General features: G+C 37.9%; 2 protein-coding genes across 3 annotated transcripts in view; both read right to left on the bottom strand.

Annotated features, from left to right (window-relative positions):
* Nucleotides 1-23,363, bottom strand: part of LOC129776473 (E3 ubiquitin-protein ligase TRIM9) — a 196,982-nt gene that overhangs the window by 76,798 nt on the left and 96,821 nt on the right. The window lies entirely within an intron of this gene.
* On the bottom strand, nucleotides 20,055-20,954 carry LOC129776474 (histone H3.3A-like). Its single transcript, XM_055782139.1, has one exon. It carries the CDS (start codon nucleotides 20,882-20,884, stop codon nucleotides 20,474-20,476), a length of 411 nt encoding a protein of 136 aa, XP_055638114.1. The 5' UTR covers nucleotides 20,885-20,954; the 3' UTR covers nucleotides 20,055-20,473.

Genomic DNA, 23,363 nt, shown 5'->3' with positions numbered 1-23,363 from the left:
GTCGATGATAGTGAGTCATCGGTCGCCCTCATTATAAGCCATAGTATTTGGACAGTTGTAGCAGAACGAGAGGTCAGTCAGAACAGTAGGGATGGCACATGTGCAGGTTATCCGATAGTTCGGTACAATGCCTTCCAATAGATCACACTGGAGTTCTAGTTGACTATGAACAGTTCGAGTCACGTTGTTGTGGCACTCGGTGTAGGCTGCGTTGGCCAAAGAGAGGCAACCTGCCATAATGTGCTCTATATTTTCCCCGGGCTGATGGCACATCCAGCAAATGTCATCATTGTCTTGATGCCAGACGTACCACCCACCACAATCCGGTCCTGGACGGATTGCATTCCGGCCTTTTGAATGCTTTCCTCCTCGTCTTCTCAAGATCTTATAGGTCAGGTTTGCTTTATTTGACTACTAAAGCTGAATGTCAGCAGGGGAGCCACGAAAGTGATGTTTTGCAACAAAAATAGATTTTACATTTTGCGCGGAAACGAAGAAAAAAATTACAGTAAGGTACCTTCAACATACTATTGGACAGTAACTGTCAAACCATCCACGAATCATGATGATGCTGCCAGCGGCTCAGAATCAAAGAAATTCATACTTATTATTTCCGCTATCCGTGCAATGAATTCCTCAGAGCAAAAAAAACGACATAAATCATGTAAAACTACCTTTGTGGGCTGAGTCTGTGGCACTCACTGTGTCAATAAAACGCGTCTCTCGTCGTGTCTCATCTTTCATACTGTCGAGGTTTAATCTAACCGAGACTGGATTGTAGATCTTACCTAGAAAAAGGAGAGATATAAAGACAGCAGTTAGTATAAATAAGTCATAACGGCAACATTAAATTCATTTATTCATTCTCCAATATAAATATTCAACGGCAAATTTCTTCCGACAGTCAGCGGACTGTCGAGAACTTGATCATTTCATTTCGCTGGCAAACTAAGTAGAGCCCCCGGTTCGGTGGCGAAGCAGACTCATTTTATTATTCGAGATGAAATAAATTTCAGCTGCCCATTTACGTCCAGCAGCAAGCAGCAGTTCAGCAATATAGCTTCAACATTTTTCTGGTCGACCATGTATCTTCGGAATGGACTCCTTTCTCCAGAGGAAGCCCCACAAACGACACACAAACGGAACAGAACAACTGTCGTCTTGTGGAAATATGAATCTGCATCAATACACTTAATTATTTATGCGAGATGAATAATAACTCCTGAGCACCAGGCATCGAACTGTGGTTGGAAAACGGCAACTTGAACCCACGGCGTTGCCATGAAATGTCCATTAGCTTAATTAAGTTTCATGTAAATATTTTCCCAGCCATTTTTTTTCGCTTCTCTTGAGTCATTTTTTGTTTTCGTTCACTTTATTCAACTTGTAATAAGTTAACACAGAAAGCCCCATAGTCAGCCCCATAGACTATGCTTCGCTAGATGTATTTAGAACACGACCGAGAGAGCTTGAAAAATTACATCTTTATTAGTGACATTGGGCCGATCGTCGTTGGTGTTTTTACTCAGATATACAATAGTTAAGCTACACTGTGAATGACTGAACTGAACTGAATGGAACCATGAAAACTATCATGCGAAATGGGTTACAACAAAACCAGCAAAGGTAATTTTTCTTGGAAAAATATTACACGCAATGTGGCTTAGTTTGTTCACATCCGTTGAAATGATGTAAACTAGAGTTGTGATGAAAAGTGCTCCTATAAATTAAACAACTCGATTAATAAATAAAAATATTAGAAAAGTCACAGGAGGGTTGTGTCCGAGGCACGACCTTATAGTTGATGTAGGATTCCGTTAGAATATCTGTTGATTTTGGATATGTTTGAATTACAAAATTGAAAGGGCCTGAAAATGGCCGTTATGTTTGATTGTTACGTATTGTTTGTCAACTCCGAGTGATGTTGGCAGAAGGATGGTAAACAGTCGTTGGATGGTGCGTATCAGATAAAAGATACCGAAGTGGAATGAGATATGATAAAAACCACCCTCCGTGATCCTAGACGAGATGCCTCCTGTGATATGTATGGATGAAATAAAAAAAAAACTCATCAATGTAATATAAGATAATTACCAATACCGAACACAATTATCAATTTTGCTCATCAGTAAAAACAAGTTACTTTAATATAGAGAAAACATTTGAAATGGAAAATAATACTACAGTGACGTCTCGAATATATCACGCTAAAAAAAAATTCGCGCAATAGAATAGAAACGTGATATATTCGAAACAGATATTTTTATCAAACGAAAAATCTTCCCTCCAATATGTATGATTTAAACATTATTTTCCATGCAACATGCAAAATTTATAGAAAATCATTTATTACAATATTTATCACATGGACATGTAAAACAACACAGTATAACATGATGAAACGAAATTATAGTTGCAGTGCTTTTCTTATAGCAATTTCTTTTTTTTTTCTCGAAGACATTGTGTGAAAGACATTGTAGCTAGTTTTAAGTTATTTTGTTCTTCCCATTCTATCATATTATTCAAATTTTTAATTGAAGTTTTGTATGAATTGCTTTCTGCTTTTCAGAGCCGCTATTTCCGGTTGATTACTATAACTATTCTTGTTCTTCATCTCCATCTTTCCCAACATCGGTATCTTCATCGTTTTCTGATGAATCATTCACTATACCGATAATTTAGCTGTAGGAAAGTTGTGTGTAAAATCTTCTTCATTCTTCGAGGTCCGGTACCACTATTTGATTACTAGGATCAGTAATCATAAATAAGGTGGATACAGAAATTCTGTCTTCATTAACCAAATACATATTTGTTTTGGACCACATTAAATTGCTTCCAAGATTATGTGATTGTGGTTAGCTTGCTGCCAATATTCAAAATGCTAGATCGTTGAATGTTATTTTTTTTCAGTCCAGTATTTCTAAACTTAGCATGATTGACATTTCTATTTTTTCTCGATATATTACTTTTAAGTTTTGAATTTGTCCCTGATTCATCATTCTTTTAGCGTTGGACAATTTTTAATCAGTCCATCGCCAGAGGAAATTCCATCCCCTCAAGCAATGATGCGCAATGCAGTTATCTATTATCAGAGCACCCCTAGGTTGTAGTCTTTTTCGGGAACTTCCAGAACAAACTATTTTCAGAAGCATTCAAGAAACAGTTTCCGCTTTGAAATATCATAGGAAACATCGGGGATCCTTCGATTTTTCAATTATCATCAATGGATATTTATGAGTACCAGAAAAATTGTAACATGAAAATTGATACTATAAAATTCTTATTATAAATTAGTTTTCATGTGACGCATTTTTTCCTCCAAATGAGTTAACGTTTATCTGGTAATGCATCTCATTTCACACTATCGAAGAGAAAGTTGCTCAGAATTATTCATAGTTTTTGATTCTGAGCTTATGAAAATAATAAGCTTCAAAAGAAAAAAATGTGGTATACGCTACAAATTCATCAGTAATTTTCTGCATGAATACGGCTAATCACGATAGGCGGGATGAATGCTCAAAAATATTTTTTCATGTTTTGTCCAATAACTTAACGGCAGAATGAACTATTCATATAATTTTTCATTTTTCGAAAAACGTGATAAAACCGAAACATTGATAAAAACGAGACGTGATAAAAACGCCCAGTGATACAACTGAGACGTCACGTAGAGAATATGGGAAATCACTTTTTCTTATATTTCTTCACTTTTCCAATTTTTCTCGCCGTATAATATTCCTTAGGTGAAAATGAACACAACAAAACAGACAGCTTGAACCAAACGACACAACATTTTTAACACAACTGCTACCATATACAATTTTACACTTACACTTACACGCTAAATTTTTCACAATACACGATCGGTCATTGATATAAAATTTCAGAAAACAACCAACATTAAAGTTCCAAATTTAAATTTTATTTGTTAGAATTAATCGTATCACTCACCTTACTTGCAATACAAAAATGCCCCCGACTTGCATCTATTTTCAATGCCGATTTCCCCCAGGCAACTTGGTTTAGATGTCTCTGTTAGAGAACACATTTCGGTAGGAAAAAAAACTCTCCCTACTTTCATGTATTTGCAATGTCGATTTCCCCCAGGCAGCTTGGTTTTGATGTCTCTGTTAGGGACCCGCCGCATATGTCGTCAATTTCGATTGATCAGAAGTGGGTATTTCCGTTAGGACAGGGGTTGAGATTCTTCAATTGTTCGATAGTTAGTTTCATGACATATATTATGTTCTTCAATATAAAAAAATTGTTATGGTGTGCCGTAATCGATTGACGCAAAAATGTCATCAATCCATCATGAAATGACTGAGCATTAAGCGTTTGAAATTGGACAATTTTCACGATGTACTCGATTTTCGATTTTCAATTTGCACCCCAACGAAAGACGTAATCCTACGTCAAAAAACCATCCGATGTGGATCTCATGGTATTGTAAACTTTTTTTGAGGTATCAGACATCAGTTCATGAAAACTCTGTTGATCAATCTGAGCAGCCATTTGATCCCTTCATTTCTGTAGCATCCCAAGTCTTCTAATAACTACTCACGGAACCACAATCAAAAAAAAAAAGATTTGAAATTAGTAAACACAGACCGTAGTGCGGCGCCAACATTGCAAAAGCTTAAACTGGAACGATATCCCTCCATGATGCATCTCTCTTGCGTTCGGGATGATAATTCAACACAGATTAGCACATCATATGCCTATCCGGATGATGGTACGCAAGGTTGGCAAACTGTGGCTGGCTGACAAATAATACAATCTACGCGGTGCCGTCCTTGCCATTACGATACAAGAGTATAAACACATGAAGAGATTAGTTCAATGATAATAACGACAGAAATTAATGTCTATTTGCATTTTATTTTATTACCTTCATATTTACCCTCTGTCGGTGAACGCTAACGGCGGAATATATACTTTTTGCACAGACGGTGAGAATCGCTGGGGAATTATGTCCCAGTCTGACTAACTTACCCCATCAACCCGAACAATCGGCTCGTCGGTAGCTTTTGTGTCTCCACTGCGAGGAATGTGGCCATTAAAAACGTATTTTCATTAACTTCACGTTCACAAATTGTATTACTTTATCTGCTGCTCAATCACATTCAACATGCAATCGAGGAAAGCGTTTTTTAGGCATAATCAAATATTAGCGAAAACACATCTCTCAAACTCCTTTGAGGCTGGAAACCATTGTGGATGTGCCATTGAATCTCCAAAATGGGGTATGTGTTTACGAAGCGAGAACTAACCATGAAGGGAAGTTATTAAACACGGGAACAGATATCGTGCAACCCAGGTCACAATATTCGCATGCGACGCTTCCCGGCGAATTATTCTGCGTATGTTCAGCTCCGGGTGGTCCACACGAACATGATAAGAGCCGTTTTCTGCCGGTATTGACCATGGGGGAGTCATCACAAGAGCCGACCAAAACTTCAACGGGGTTGATGCAAAATGTATGTGCACGACAATGATGTTCATAAATATTGGATTAGAGAATAATCTGATGAAATGTAGTAATGATGATGTATGCAGCTTTCAATGGCAGTTTGAATCATTTTGCTGCGAATATACATGTCAGGTGGGAAATGCTTATGGCAATGCAGAAATTTTAGAGTTGTGCATATTTTTTTAATTATTATGAAGCCAATGAATTGATACATAATCAATGAAATCTAGCTATTAAATTTATTCGTATCTGAAAACTGCAATCGAGAACAGGTTACTCAAATTATTGAATGACCCCACGTTCTTTAAAGGAACATTTCATTTTTGCAATGAGCACTCGGCCAAGATTAAAGTAGAACAAATATCACTTGTTTGTGCCCCGTGCCACATTCTGAGTGTTCTTCAACAATACATGGTTCAAATGGTTGATTGTGTATTGTCTATAACGGTCACCATTGACAGTTTCGACCGTTTTTACGGTTCTTATAATACACGACCCCTGTTTTCGCACACAAGAGTTTATTTGGAAAAATTGGATTGCACTATATTTTTGACTGAAAATATAAGTTTCAGTTGAATACAACAAAATGGTTTTCTTAAGCAACATATTTATTTCTCACGCTTATAGATTTTGGGCTGGTTAATTCTGCCGTTTCTATCTCTTGAGATAACGGTGATAAGCTTCAAAATATAGGGTGGTTCGGGAAGTTCCCTTTTTGAACCCTCTTCTGACCATACCTGATCAAAACAGAATAAAACGGATACTTGACAAATCCTGTTCATTTTATTAAAAAAAATACTACAAAATTACACTGAATTAGGGTGAAGGTGGAAGGAATCCATTGTAGTAGTATATGTAAACCACATGTGGGGTAATGGGGTAATAGTGTTTGTGAGAGAAGAGCAATGTTTTATCCCATCTGTTTGTTTTAATTATTAGGCTCATCTAGCAATTCAGCTGTAACAGAGCCGAATTTATCGTGTACACTTTTCTCATGTTCTGTATTACACAGTAGCCATTTAGGCGTAAGAGTATTCCCTATCTCATCAATACACATTTTTGACGTAGAACTACATCTTTCAGGAAGGGTGCCAAATCATAAAACAGGTCACTTTTTTATGAAATAAAGTTAACGTTAATAACTATTTTCTTTGTGAACGAATTCTCATGATTTGCATACCAATTGAATCGGAAACTCTCTAAGATTTTTTTGTTATGCTATACATTGCAATTTGCTAATCTCTAAACGGTTTAAATTAATGAAAACTGGAAGAACTTCCTACTGCCAAGTTTTGATTGGCCCGATTTACGGTTTTCCCAACACAGACTTCAAAATCGATGTACCGCTTTGCAAATATACTTGCAAGTTGGGGGTATTTTTGTTCCCACCTAGCTATGTTTCCCTAACGCGGACTTCAAGATCAATGTGTCTGGGGGAATCCGCTTTGTCAAAACATGCAAGTCTGGGTTATTTTTTCCCACTGAGCTGAGTTTCCTTAACACGGACTTCAAAATTAACGTACCTGGGGGAATCCACTTTGCAAATACATGTAAGTCGGGGGTATTTTTTGGTGTTGAGTACTTTTGTACTCGCTTGTCGTTGTGCAGACCGTAATATGTTTCCGTTAAACGTACTATTAAACTGAGAAGCCTGGGGAAATCGTCATTTCAGATACTAGAGATTAATGAACTTTCGCGGTTCGAGAACTACGTGAACATGGTATGTGCAACAACTTCAGAGAAAAATGTAAAATACAATGATCGTTTGACAATTCTTCCGTTCATATATTTTGGTAGTACTAGATTTGAAGACAGATAGACCAAAGTAATGTTCCCTTAATATCCCGTCATTCAATATAATAACGTACTCATTTTCAATGAACAACGAATTTCATATAATTCTCGTTCAGAATTGAAAATAATATGTTTTTGAGAAAAACAAATTTTTATTTTTCAAAATAATTGGAGTGCCGGTGAGATTCTTCGTTTTTTTTTAAAAAAAGCATTAATTTTTCTGCAAAAATGGTTACAAATTTAATGTTCAAAATATTTCCCATCGTTAGTCACAACTTTTTCCCATCTTTCTGGCAATTCACGGATCCCTTAGCGGAAATAATCGGTCGGTTTGTCGGCTAACCACAAATCGATCCAATTTTTGACATTATCAAAATTGGAGAAGTGCTGGTCGACCAGGCTCATGTTGGATCGATCGAAAAAGGTAGTGATCGGACGGAGCAATGTCTTGAGATTACGGCGGGTAGGATAGAATCTTCCATTTCAGCGTTTCCAAGTATGTTTAGACCGGTTTCGCGACATGCGGTCGAACATTGTCGTGCTGCAAAATAACTTCATCGTGTCTTTGCTCGTATTATGGCCTTTTTCCTTCAGTACACGACTCAAACGCATCAATTGTCGTCGGTAGAGGTCCCTCTTAATGGTTCCATCCAGTTTTAGCAGCTCATAGTACACCACACCCAGCTGGTCCCACCAAATAGACAGCATAACCTTCTGGCCGTGAATATTCCGCGCGGCCGTCGATGTTGATGCATGGCCGGGGTATTCATACCTTGCCCGACGTTTAGGATTGTCGTAATGGATCCACTTTTTATCGCCAGTAACGATTCGATGCAAAAACCTTTTTCAATGCCGTTGGAGCAGTTATTCGCACGTGAAAAAACGACGTTCGACGTCTCGTGGCTTCAATTCATACGGCACCCAATGTCCTATCTTTCGGATCATTCCCATTGCTTTTAAATGATCGGATATGGATTGCAGAGCTACTCCAAGTGTATCTGCATGTTCTTGTTGCCTCCAATTCTTCATCTTCAAACTTTTTTGGTGGTCCGGAACGTTCTTCGTCTTCCAAGTCAAAATTACCACTTTTAAACCGTACAAACGACGTCTGACACGTTCGTTCAGTTGGAGCATGGTCACCGTAAACTTCCACCAGAATGCGATGACTTTCCGCAGCTTAATTTTTCATATTGAAGTAATGAAGTAACACTCCCCGCAAAGCACTCTCATTGGTACGAAATTCGACATATTCGAAAAGGCAAAAAACTATGTTGTTTACGCTTCAACTTTTCGACATATACTGAAAAAGACGCGCAAAGACAGTAGCTTTCCAACGAATGTCTGGAAATTCACAGTGCAAGTCGGAGGAAATTTCTTTGACGAAAAATTCCCCCGACCAGAACGGGAATCGAACCCGAAGAAACTTACAAGTTACTAATAATTTTGTTGAATTAATTTTGTTTACAGAGTTTGCTATTTTTTAATGAAAGCTTTAACAAGTACAGAGCATTAGGGAGGACAACATCCCAATTACGAGAACACTTGTAATACTAACCTCGAGCCAACCGCGAGTGATCGGTTACATATTGCTACCATAGATAATAAGAAAAATTGTCAAAAAATTGAACTCCCGGCCCCGTCAGGCTACTAACTCCATATGAGCCTTGATAAAAATATTTGTTTTGGAAAAAAAAATTGTTTAACCAAAATGATGTAGTTATTATAGGTTTGAGTTGTTTTTTTTTAATTTTAAGTTACATTTAGCCCTATAAAATTTTAGTAATGGAATGAAATATAGGAAATAATTTAATCTTTCATAAAAAATTTAAAAAATATATAAAAATAACGTTGAAAAAAAATTATTTTAAAAATTGAAATTCATATTTTCAAAAATTATATTTTTATTAAATTTCGAACAAAAATTATATGAATAGTCCATACAACTACCAACAAGACTCCCCTTCGGAAGAAGGACACTGCTACAGGGAAAAAGTTTTTCTATTGAGAAAGCGGTCCTTTTATCTATTTACGCTCAATCAACCGTATTAAGGGAAACATCATGAGAAAGATTGGTTTTACCTTCTAGTTGGATTTTAGCATCATTATTTACTAACTCTACCCAAACAACATCACAATAAAGTAATATGAACTATGTTTCTGAGTTCTTTATTATGCTTCGAGATAACGTACAATTCGATACAACGTACAATTTCGAAAGTGCGAAATGTACGTTATATCGAAGTTGCCTTGTGCTTCTACTTTACTCAGATTTTTAGCGTACTGGACCACGTTGATTTTAAATATCGCTTCACAGATTGAGCCCAAACCAAATTAGTGAACTATTAATGTATTTGCCTGAAAATAATGTGTTTTAGCATCTACTGTTCGGAGTTTGAATCAGGCGTCTGAATTTTATTTATATTACGAACATTACTTTTATACGAATTTGGATGAAGATTCTTAGCTCTTCTAGCACTTCACATGAAAAAAGCAAACAAAATAGTTCAAACAACTGAAAAATAACGATGCTTATTCTACGGAATTTGCTAACGCAAACATTCTTCAAAATGATTATCAAAAATTGTTTTTGCAAATACACTCAACAGAGAAATTAAAGAGACAGAGTGCGAAGTTGAAAATTTTGAGTGATTTTTGACATACTGTAACTTCGTGAAAAATCAACGCATACAGATGGGATATACATCATTTTGAAGCTTTCAGGTATGAGAGTATTTTACGTACTTACTTTTGTCTTGGTGTGTGTAGGCAACAAAATCAGGAAGAAAAATAAAATTCAAAATTTTGTTGACTAATACATTTTTTTGTTAACCAACCCAAAAGCAAATCAAATTAACTTTATCAACCAGCTTTCATTCGTTTCCTTGAACGTTCCTGTAGGACCTTTCCATACAGATATATTTCTGTTTGAATGGAAAATTACTCCTTCATTTTTAAGAAAGATAAATTCAATAAGTAATGATTGCACCGCAAATCGAAAGTCAGTTTTGGAAATTTCAAAAGTCAATTTATTGCAGTGACGAAAAAAAATTAAAATTTTTCGCATCAATTTCAAAAAAGTGCCGAACTCAGGTGTTTTGTTGTCGAGTGTACATTGTATTATAAATTGTAGACAGTATCGATACTTCTAAGTGATATTAAAATGAAGAAAAAAACCCAATGAATGTCAGCGTTTTCATCATTCAATTATTTATATTATTAAAGTTCAGTGAATTTTCATTTAAAAATGAAATGTTCGGAATTTGAGACAAAACGGTACGTCGCGAATCATTTCTGCATACTCACAATGAAAGATTTTTCGCTCGTGAGATGTCTGAATTGTCGAATTCTCCAAAATTTCCGATATTTGATACACTTAAACGCTTTGGAGAACATGTGGCCATCAACAGAAAATCAGAAAAAGTAAATATTTGTGCTATAATCGCAAATATTCACCGTTGGTTTAGTAATCATATGCTTAAAGCTGCATCGGAGGGGTCTTCGTAGCCACCAGGGCTCGGCAAAGTCATATTCAACTGAGGATAGTCAGGGGACTTCGATGAAATTCGCCTTCGTATTCAATTGGAAATGAGTTTTGGCTTCTTCCAGCAGTTTTTCCGTCAACATGACTCAACACTCATTCGGGTGTTTAGTTGCTCTCTCCCTCTACGACTAGACTATCTCATTTCATTCTTCCACGTCAAATGGGCTTCATTGCATATTGAAGTGACTCCCTCCTAAATGAATCCGTTTCTCTCTCATGTATCACGTATGCTTGTATCGATGCCTAAGTTCAAAGTGGTTTGACATATATTACAGATGAGCTAGATTTGTTTGTATAGTACACGAAAATTTCTCACAAATGTAAAATAGCGTGCAGTGCTGTGTTCAGAAACACTGACAAATTTGTAAATTTTGTTGATACAACCCCGTTTTTCTGATTTTTTTTTTCAAAAAATTGAACTCGGGTGAACCAAAATTTTGTGTAGAATTCCTCACAAACTGCCAAACTGCTTTTTACCAGATATTTACTAATACTAACGCGAGAACCTTCATAGCATACATGGTAACTGTCTAAGTTCGTTGGTTTGAGTTCACGGTGGGTAAACATTGAAACAATAATCAAGTTTTCCTTTTTGCAATAGTCTGTTTTCTGAGCAATTTTTCAGCTATTGACAAAACTTTTCAGGTCAATAAGTAACAACCATATAACGCGTAGACATTTTTTTTCGAATAAAGTGGTTATCATATCATTTGACGCTCTCGTGTTCGAAACTGTGAACTAACATCCTAGTATAGAAATGAAAGACGTAGTCTACGAGAAATTAATGAAAAAATGCGATTGCAAAGTAACGGAAAAAACATATTAAAAAGTTCAGTGTATGTGAAAACTGTTGTTTTTTGTGACATAGGGCTTCGTCTAACAGGACCATATGGGGATAAAATGAAAATCTAAACACTGAACATGTGGAAAATAATGAAGATTAGAATACTAATTCTGATATAAGAAGAAATCAAACAATTTTGTTAAATGATGACTGTAAAGAGAAGCATATTTTCTTTCAAAGTTCAATGTAACATTCAATTTTGTACCATTTGAGTAACTGACTGGTATGTCTGGTATGTGAATTCCTATCTGTCAAACAGCTACTAATACAAACGCAACCCGTGAATCTTTCCACCATATATTCTCCATCTCGCATCAATACTGCTGCGAAAACATACGTAAATAAACATCGTGCATCCATCCTTTTCTATCCTAAAGCGCCGATTAGGCGATCATTCCTTTTGACATTTATTCAACAGAATGACATTTACAATGATAGTGAACGGTCGGTAAAGTTGGAATGATTGGCAATAATTACGAAAATCCGGATTCTTCTGAACTTGGTTCATCATTACTGAAATAGGGCAGGTATACTGCCATTTTGTAATAAGGATTGATAAAGTAAGGTGCGCTGAGTGCATTTTAGGACAACAAAGTACGGTGTCGATATCTAGAAACGTTTTGAACGAATGAAGCAAGCATAACCTATTAAGGTTACTACACTAAAAGTTATAAATCGAAATATCAATGAAAATAATTTCTAATCGTTTTCTAAATTCTCAAAAAACGTTATTCAAAACAGTTTTTGACCATTTCTGAAGGGCATTCTAAGGACAAATCAAATTTTTGAATTATAATTATTAGGTGTACCGGTAAGTATCTTCGGTTTTACAACAGATGGCGTAACTTGATTAGTATTCCAGTGAATCAAATTTCCAGATATTCGTTGGAAAGCTACTGTCATTGCGCGTCTTTTTCAGTATATGTCGAAAAGTTGAAGCGTAAACAACATAGTTTTTTGCCGCTTCGAATATGTATGCTTCACTTGCCAAATCGATTAACTTCATTTTTTGAATAAAGGGTGTGTCACATCAAATTGCATCACGGAAAAAACACTGTAGAAATTCGCCCAGTAGACCGATCCTTTTGAAAATTTTAGACAGTAAAATAAAAACTATTAAACAACTTTTGGCATTTTCTTTTTATTCATACTTCGAGCCCAAGCCCGTATGCTCGCACCTTCCTCTTTACCCCGTCCATAAGGTTCTGTACAACGTCAGGTTGTAGTTTTTTTTTAACAGAAATCCATTTTCTCTTGAAGTCCGCCTCCGATTTGACAACATTTGGGTTCTTCCGGAGGGCCTGCTTCATAATCGCCCAATATTTCTCTATTGGGCGAAGCTCCGGCGCGTTGGGCGGGTTCATTTCCTTTGGCCCGAAGGTGACCCCGTTGGCTTCGTACCACTCCAACACGTTCTTTGAATAGTGGCACGAAGCGAGATCCGGCCAGAAGATGGTCGGGCCCTCGTGCTGCTTCAATAGTGGTAGTAAGCGCTTCTGTAGGCACTCCTTAAGGTAAACCTGCCCGTTTACCGTGCCGGTCATCACGAAGGGGGCGCTCCGCTTCCCGCAAGAGCAGATCACTTGCCACACCATGTACTTTTTGGCAAACTTGGATGGTTTCTGCTTGCGAATCTCCTCCCGAACGCTGAATTTGTCCTCTGCGGAGAAGAACAACAGGCCCGGCAGCTGACGAAAGTCCTCTTTGACGTAGGTTTCGTCGTCCATTACCAGGCAATGCGGCTTCGTCAGCATTTCGGTGTACAGCTTCCGGGCTCGCGTCTTCCCCACCATGTTTTGCCTTTTGTCGCGGTTAGGAGCCTTCTGAACCTTGTATGTACGCAGGCCCTCCCGAATGAACTTGACAAATTCAGCTTATTGGCGACATCCCGGACCGAACTTCTCGGATCACGTCTAAACTGCTTAACTACGCGCTTGTGATCTTTTTCACTGACGGAGCATCCATTTTTGCCGTTCTTCACCTTCCGGTCGATGGTTAGGTTCTCGAAGTATCGTTTTAGTACTCTGCTGACCGTGGATTGGACGATTCCCAGCATCTTTCCGATGTCCCGATGTGACAACTCCGGATTCTCAAAATGAGTGCACAGGATTAATTCACGACGCTCTTTTTCGTTCGACGACATTTTTCCAAATTTACGAAAAATTGACAGTGAAGCATGGCCAACGTGATCTATACACTCTTATCTGATTATAAGCGAAAGCTGAAGATATAATTCCTAAAAATTAAATTTCTACAGCGTTTTTTCCGTGATGCAATTTGATGTGACACACCCTTTATTATTAAATTTTAGTATCAAAGCACTTGATTAGCACCTAACTGTGTATATACAAAATAATTTTTTTTTAATAATAAGCATCGAAGACTGCAACATACCAAGTGTTCGTAATACTAACCTCGAGCCAACCGCGAGTAATCGGTTACATATTACTAACATAGTTGTAAGCAAACATTGTCGAAATATTGAACTCCCGGCCCCGTTAGGCTGACGCCATATGAGCCTTAATAAAAATATATATTTTGGATAAAAAAAAACCACTAAATAAAAATTAGCCATTGAATAATAAATAATAATAAAACATATGATATTTTATCATTTTTTCCAACATCTTGTTTTATGAAGTTAATCGATTTGCAATTGAAGCATCCATGTGCTGAATTTCGAACCAACGAGAGTGTTTTTGCGAGGAGTGTTACTTCATTACTTCAATATGAAGAAAACAAGCTGCGAAAAGTCATCGCATTTTGTGGAAGTTCACGGTGACCATGCTCCTACTGAGCGAACGTGTCAGACTTGGTTTGCACGGTCTAAAAGTGGTACTTTTGACTTGGAAGACGAAGAACGTTCCGGACCGCCAAAAAAGTTTGAAGATGAAGAGTTGGAGGCTTTACTCGATCAAGATCACAAACGCAACAAGAACTTGCAGATAAACTATAAGAGATAAGATAAGAGATTTGAAAGCAATGGGAATGATCCGAAAGATAGGACATTGGGTGCCGTATGAATTGAAGCCACGAGACGTCGAACGTCGTTTTTTCACGTGCGAACAACTGCTCCAACGGCATTAAAAAAGGTTTTTGCATCCAATGGTTACTGGCGATAAAAAGTGGATCCATTACGACAATCCTAAACGTCAGGCAACGTATGGATACCCCGGCCATGCATCAACATCGACGGCCGCGCGGAATATTCACGACCAGAAGGTTATGCTGTCTACCAACTGGGTGTGGTGTACTATGAGCTACAAAAACCGAATGAAACCATTACGGGGAACCTCTACCGACGATAATTGATGCGTTTGAGCCGTGCACTGAAGGAAAAACGACCACAATACGAGCAAAGACACGATAAAGTTATTTTGCAGCACAACAATGCTCGTCCGCATGTCGCGAAACCGATCAAAACATACTTGGAAACGGTCCTATCCCACCCGCAGTATTCTCCATACATTGCTCCGTCCGATTACTATCTTTTTCGATCGATGCAACATGGCTAGAGTTGCTGCACTCCTACAAGCTGTAAAAATAATAAAATACAGTTGCTGAAAAAAATCCAGTATGTTGAAAATCCGTTCTGTAATCGCCGGAACAATTCTCATCTTCTCGAAACATCGATTCGGAGCTCAAGCATAGTCTTATATCCTCTCAAACTTCCATGGACTAAACAGCTGAAACCGAAAGCTTACATGCAGTGTTGCCACACGTACAGATTTATCTGGAAAGGTACAGATTTTTTCGTTATTTTTGGTACAGATTCTGTACGGTACAGAGTACAGATTTTCGTCAAAAAGTACAGATTGGTACAGATTTTTTCCGCGTGTGAAATTTCTTACATTTGAACAATGCAACATTAAGGTACAAGGCGACTTTTACGCCGCAGTATCGCAATCTAGCAATCTAGATTACGAAAAACTATATATAAGCATCATCAAACACACGAATAACTCGGCAGTCATATGTAGTGTTTGTAGTAAATAAATGAATCCTTTTTTTCACGCTAATAAAATAGATTTTTCTCCATAACGATTATTTTCGATGATACAGATTTTTGGAAGAAAAACTTCAGATGAGAAAGATTTTTAACCCCTCTGGTACTGATTAAAATGTGGCAACACTGCTTACATGGTATATCAGATATTTCCTAATTGCGCTCGCGAGCACTTGGAACATGATTTTTTAAAAGTAGTTGTCTTTCCACATGAGGTTCAGTTTAGAATAGATGGCTTTGTCAAAAATCAGAATTGCTGCTATTGGTGGGAAAACAATTCACAAGTACTTCATGGAATGACTACGATTCTCAATAATGGAGAGCAATTTTAATTGTAACTGTTACTCGACTCGTTATGGTCCAAATTACGAGCATCTTTATTGGGAAGATTCAACCAAACGAAGACAGTGCTACGAAACACAGAGCTAATGGTACGCCTTATTTGTCACAGAATTACTTTTATGAATAGTTTATTTAGCGAAAATTTGCGGTTATGTTGCTGAAAGTACTGGTTTTAGGACAAGAACAAGATAATAGTTTTGTAGATTGAATCTTTGTAGTTTTATTTGAAGATAACATTTGTTTTTGCCTAAAGCAAATAAACAAACACAAACAGATTTTACCCCAACACATTGCGTTAAAAGTGAGTCCATAGCATCCATCGCATCACTTTTAAAAAAAATTTATTTTAATACTATTTATTAATTGTTGTTGAAGACACACAACTTTCTTCATTCACTGATTAAATCGTCTGAATGATGCTCACAACCCGTACCATATTTCCCTAATCATGAAGGTACCATCGGATCGATCAACCACAAAAGGGGTGGAGCATCGGGTAAGTATATTTTAGTTTTCGATGCCATATAATCATTTCGGTAAAATCGGCAGTCATATTTAGTATCAATATAGCGCTGCTCATTATAATTTGAATCAAATTTCTCACAATAACACAAATTACAGTATCCTGAGTAGTAGAGGCAATTTTCCCAAACGAATACAATAACGCCGCAAAATTTTCCAACGAAGTATTGAAAACATTATAGCAGCCGCTTGGTAAGTTGTCGTAATGCACACAATGCTCCCTCGTTACCAACAGCGACGAAGCTCGAATGTTGCACTGCTTTTTTCTTAACTTTGTATTCAAACTGTGGAGGGCAGAGCGCACCCCGAGGGGAAAATGTAAAACAGCATAAAAATATCCCACTCAGCGATGGAATCACGTCGACTAATAAATGAAATTTGCCGACGAGAAGCTGATGGAATGCAAATCCCTTCGCTGCTCAGCTATTGCAGCAATGTTTCTAGAAGCTCAGATAGCGCTCACTAATTTGCGTACCTTCCCGCTGCCTCGCTAGAAACAGAACGACGAACAGCTTTCTTCGTCGGGATAATCTATCTCTGATCACATGAATCAATTTGTCTGATTCAATAATACCGGTCTGCGTCTGTTTCGCATAGACATTTTTATGCAGACAAATAGCATCACCGTGAGCACAAAAGTTGCTTTCGGTGTGCTAAAACTTTCTTTCGTCAGCGTCTGCGACTGACTTCATTACGATAAGTGCATTAATTGCGTTAGGAATATTGTGATTATACATCAAAATGAACATTCTTCATTCGCCCTACTGTATGTTCAAACAAGTTTTAGTCATATATTTTGTATTATTTTATAATTATTAAAACATAATTACAGTTTCATTTGTTAGCGATTATGCCTTCCCTTTTTCAGTTGACACAATCAAGAACCACTCTCTAATTGTTCTCTGTAGCGAAGAAATCTTCGTTCGGACAAATTGAGCCTCGAAAAGGCGACAATCTTTTGCTGAGCAACAATAGGAAAATTCAAATGAAAACAGTCAACTTCATTCCATTTTTCTTAGTCAGTCCTCAGGATGTCTGTGTGGTGGTATCCAATATTTAAAAACAAAAGGCAAGAACAGCGAGGAACAATAGCGTTGAGACAAAGGGAACAACATGGCCTCATAGTCATCAAAAATCACATTGAAATTCAATCACGTTGGCTTCTTCTGAACGAAACTCGATTAGATGAGATTGAACAAATATTTCGCATTCATGAAATGCAGCAATTATTCACAACATGGTCTCTGCATTAGGAACATCTGAATATCCAAATACATAAATATACACATCATAGATTTACAGGAGAAATGAAATAATAGGAAAATTATTGATAACAGAATTTCGGGTGAAATGTTCAATGAATTATATGAAATAAGGTTTAAGACGACTAGTAAAGCTCTTCATTCAAAGCTAACTTCATTAAATAAACCTCTATGCAAAAGTTATTATCTATCACAGGCCACTCCTCTTCTAAATATTCCTTTCCGTCAGAATTTGGATTCTACCCCGGAGAATCGAGACGATTTTTGAGACTAAATACGAATCGGCTCATTTTGGTATCGTCATACCCTTCATAGGTAACCAATAAGCATTTAAATCTGCATATGATCAGCTTTAAATGCTACTCAAAGCCCGCTCTTGGCAAAATACATGACGTGTCTACTGCTAACTGTATACCTAACGCCCTTCAAGTGCAATTGTGCAATCAGAATGCCGATCGGAAAAGGTATTTCTGACGAACACGACATATCGACAAGACTTCCCATTCAAGTGTTTAAGGTTTTCGCCGGTTCTGCAACATGTGGTCGAACGTTGTCGTATCACAAAATCTTTTGGTTGTGTCTCCGCTCGTATAGTGCTCGTCAGTGCTTCTTCAATATGTTCACTATTTGCGATGGCCTGTAGCCAGGGATTCCGTTGGATAGTTCTTAGATGTGTGGGTATTCATCCGATTTGAGATACTGCAGTAGGATCGCACGAAGCACTTTATTTTTAATTTTATATTATGACTAGCTGACCCGGTAAACTGCGTCCCGCCCAAAATTAATTTTTTGTTATCAATACCTCCAAACATTCACGTTTTTTTACTAACGATCATGGTTCCAATCGCAGATCTGTTCATTGATTCATCGTCTAGTTGACCCTTTACAATTTACTTTTTATATAAATGTCCTAAAACTTTTACCAAAACTCGTCATTATAATATCAGATTATTTTCAGACACAATTCTCGTTCAAGATTTTTCAATCACTTGCAAATAACATGTTTCTCCGTTACTTAAGAATAAATGTTCGATACAGAAAATATGATAGAATGAAGATAGCCCCCAATCGCATAATTCCTTCTTCGAGTTTTGCTCTTATCAACACATTCAGCGATCCATTTTTATTTATATAGATAGAAAAAAATATAGGAGTGCGTTTAATCACATTAAAATCCATTTCCACTTTCGAACGAAAATCAATATCGTTAGCGCAAACATCAAATAGACTAACAACGCTTGTCACTATGTAATTATAGAACATATGGGAATTAAATTTTCCCATTTCCCTTCAGAGTTTTCCGCAAATTTTTAATTGTCATGTTTGGTTGAAATATCTGTCATATTTTTATGGGATCCCCTCTCCATTCCAGAGAAGAAGGTAGGGGTGTCATACCATCATAGAAACATTTCTCGTACCCAAAAGCCCTCACATCCCAAATTTGGCTCCATTTGCTTGATTAGTTATCGAGTTATGCAAAAGTTTTTGTTTCATTTGTATGGTAGCCCCTTCCCCTTAGAGAGGGGAGAGGAGTGTCGAACCACCATAGAAACATTCGTGCCCTCTGAAACCTTCACATGCTAAATTTGGTTCCGTTTGCTTGATTGATTCTCGAGTGTCTATCCAATATAGAAACATTTATTGCACCCTAAAACGTCCAAACGCTAGACCATAAACCGTTTGGAACCATTTGCAGAAGATTGGATTCCAAAAAAAAGCAATGGGTGCCACACGAGTTGACGCAAAAAAATCTTTTAGGCCGAATCAACGCCTGCGGTGCACTGCTGAAACGGAACGAACTCGACCAATTTTTGAAGAAGATGGTGACTGGTGATGAAAAGTGGATCATGTACGTCAACCTAAAGCGAAAAAAATCGTGGTCGAAGCGCGGTGAGCCGGCCTAAACCATCGCCAAGCCCGGATTGGCGGCCAGGATGGTTTTGCTGTGTGTTGGGTGGAATTGGAAGGGAATCATCTACTATGAGCTGCTCAACTATGGCCAGACCCTCAACTCGGTTCTCTACTGTGAGCAGCTTGACCGTTTGAAGCAGGCGATTGACCAGAAGCGGCCAGAAATGATCAACAGGAATGGTGTTGTTTTCCACCAGGACAACGCTCGGCCTCACACATCTTTGATGACCCGCCAGAAGCTACGGGAGATCGGATGGGATGTCCTATTTTTTTTTTGAGGATTCACTGATAAACACCTAGTCTGTTTCTTACTTTATTGAAGAAAAAAAAAAATAATTGCATGTTCATGTGTGGGTATATGTGTGTGTGTGTGTGTGTGTGTATGGATGTATGCTTGTTTGTGGGCAAAAATATTCGGTTCTGTCTGTGCCTGAATTTCAGTATTGTATACAAGATTTTTTTTTGCTTCCCGGCCAGTGGCGGATCAGGGAAAACAAAATCTGACGGTAAAATTGTTTTTGCCGTTTTTTTCATGTTCATCACACATTTCCTTATCGACTACTATCTTAAATGTATAATTGTTCTTAAACGCGAATGAATGTTATGAATTTTCTCACGACTGCGTATAATATACTAAACCTAAAATCAGTTTTCTTTTAAATTTTCTCCTTGGGTCAGATGTTTAGAAAGATGACGTCAAAGAAATCAAGAGAAATATCAACCGAATTTAGTTGAAACGTGGGAGATGGTGCTGATAGTGAAGGAGTAAAATGACTACTTAAGCGAGTTCGCCTCGGATGCGGCGAGCCAACTGAATATCTTTAGGCATGATCGTGACTCGCTTCGCGTGAATGGCGCACAAGTTGGTGTCTTCGAACAGACCAATCAGGTACGCTTCGCTGGCTTCCTGGAGTGCACCAATAGCGGCCGACTGGAAGCGCAAATCGGTCTTGAAATCCTGGACGATTTCACGGACCAGTCGCTGGAAGGGCAGCTTACGGATGAGCAACTCGGTAGATTTTTGGTACCGACGAATTTCACGAAGGGCCACAGTACCCGGACGGTAACGATGAGGTTTCTTGACACCACCGGTCGAAGGGGCACTCTTACGAGCGGCTTTGATGACCAGCTGTTTACGCGTAGCCTTACCTCCGGTGGACTTACGGGCAGTCTGCTTTGTACGAGCCATTACGCTTTTTCACAAATAATTGTTACTAAGAGATGAGCGATTGAAATATACTTCCACTTGTGCAGCGTTCACTTCACACAATCCCACCTTCACAATTGCACCCAAAATTGCATAGTCCGGACCTGGCTCCAAGTGATTATCATCTCTTCCGGTCCATGCAAAACGCTCTTGGTGATACTAAATTGGCCTCAAAAGAGGCTTGCGAAAACTGGCTGTCTGAGTTTTTATTTTGCAAATAAAGAGGGGGGGTTTTACAAGGGGGGGATAATAATGTTGCCTTCTAAATGGCAACAAGTTTGCGAACAAAACGACGCATATTTGACTTAAATTGGACAATTTTAAGTATGTTAAATAAAGCATCAAATTTCGATCAGAAATACGACATTTCTTTTTCCCCAACCTTATATAAGAAGATGTTTTCATAATATTATGAGCCAAATTGCTCACGAAAACATCAACTGTTTGTTGTTTAGTAGATGACAACTGTATTGTGACTTATGACGGATTTCGCGCCAGCTCATCTATGGAATTGGCATGACCCTCTCAGAACTAAATGAAACTTTTTGGGCGTGAAGACCTCACCTAATTAAGCAACTTTGCATACTTAGTTTTCCGAAAATTTATCTAGACTAACATATGGAAAGGGCTCATTCGCAGCTCAACCGTTGCCCAGTGTAGTCGAGTATTATAATCGGTCAACAGTTCAGTTCGAGTTTATTCTATTGTGTTCTATTGTGTTTCAGTCCCAGAGCTAAGTATCATTTTGTTGTCATTCTTTTATAGTTCGGCTCATTGTTTGGTAAAAGTTATAATTCAAAAGAAATAATAAGGAATCCTTCGTTATTATGGACCCCGAAAGCGGGGGCTCTGGAGAAACCCTGCCAGTCGAGATGGAGGTTCTTGACAATGCCCCGTCGATTCCCGATTCTCCTTGTGTTAACTCGGTCTCAAATGATCCCATTGCTAATGTCCCAAAATATCCACAGTCTAAACGGCTCCGCGTGTATCCTGATACGGCAAAGGCTCCCTACGTTGTTTTTGTTCGACAAGTTGAAAAACCAATTAATGTATTGTTAGTATCTGCGGAACTTTACAGGTGCTTCAAGAATGTGAAATCGATTGAAAAAGTGAACTACGGTAAGCTGAGGATTATCTTTTCTGATCTCAGCGAGGCCAATAAATCTGTTGAAAATGAGTTACTGTGCAAGTTGTACAGAATATATATCCCCTGCTCCGACGTTGAAATTGATGGAGTGGTGGATGAAGCCGAGATCGATTTGGAACACGTGGTTAATAAAGGAAGCGGTAAATTCAAAGATGGCAGACTCAAATCTGTGCGCGTTCTCGAATGTCAAAGGCTAGTTGAAAGTATTCCAAACTCACCTAAACAATATGTTCCATCTCGCTCCGTTAAGATTACCTTTCAAGGGACCATACTTCCTACGTATCTCGTATCTCGTATACCATGGGCTTATCCCGGTTCGAATTTTCACCTCAAAGGTTATGGTTTGTGAAAGGTGCAAAAAATTCAACCACACCAAGAAACTGTGTAATAACAAGGCTAAGTGCGGCAGATGTGGAGGAACCCATGATGAAACAATTTGTGAGGTTCCGAAAGACTTGTTTTGCTTGCAAGGATGTTCATGCTGAAACTAGATCATGTCCACAGTACAAGACCAAGACGATGAGCTTGAGAAAGGAAATCATCAACAAATCGAATTTGTCTTATGCGCAAATTGTCAAATCATTATCAACTACACCAGACTTCACCAATGCTAACTTATATTGTAGTTTGACTGATGAAGATACGAACAACGATGATTTAGAAGAACCTCAAGCTCACTGTAGCTACAAGACACCTCCCAAAAGGCGAAAACTTCCGAAACGTCCTCCTCCTAGTACCGCTGTTGCTGCTGATGCCGGTACTGACAATGCTGTTACAGGTGGTGTTGAAAATATAGTTCACAGTATGCCTAAAACGAAGAAAAAGGACATTCCTCCCGATATTGATGATGCAAAGTCAAAGTGGATCCGAACATTCCGAAGAATCTAGCTTGAAAGTAACGTTTGAGTTTTTGATTGGTATGATCACCGAAACTTTCCAGTTATCCGGTACATGGGTGACAATGCTCAACAATTTGATTCCTTCAAATACGTAGTTTTCATTAATATCATTAGGACGAAATTCCGCCTGTTGATAACGATTAAATAAATAAATAAATAAATAAATAAATAAATAAATAAATAAATAAATAAATAAGTATGAATAGTCGCAGAAGGGCGCCAAACTTTTGGTGGGATGCTGATTGCTCGAAAATGAAGAAAGAACGATCTGATGCCTTTGTTCGTTTCCGAAAAAAATGGTACTAAGGAAAACTATTTAAGTTACAAACATCTTGAGGTCAAATTAAAAAAAATGTTCAAAGACAAAAAATATTGGGGAACATTGTGGGCACTTTCGATAGAAATACTTCTTTGA

The sequence above is a fragment of the Toxorhynchites rutilus genome, chromosome 3 (assembly GCF_029784135.1).
Source record: "Toxorhynchites rutilus septentrionalis strain SRP chromosome 3, ASM2978413v1, whole genome shotgun sequence".
In the NCBI taxonomy this organism is placed as follows: Eukaryota; Metazoa; Arthropoda; class Insecta; order Diptera; family Culicidae; genus Toxorhynchites; species Toxorhynchites rutilus.
The sequence above is the reverse complement of the archived record's forward strand: the minus strand, read 5'-3'. Positions and strand labels throughout refer to the sequence as shown.

Bases quoted from the DNA above. Each gene is read 5' to 3' on its own strand.
- LOC129776474 (XM_055782139.1), bottom strand. From the start codon at position 20,884: ATGGCTCGTACAAAGCAGACTGCCCGTAAGTCCACCGGAGGTAAGGCT.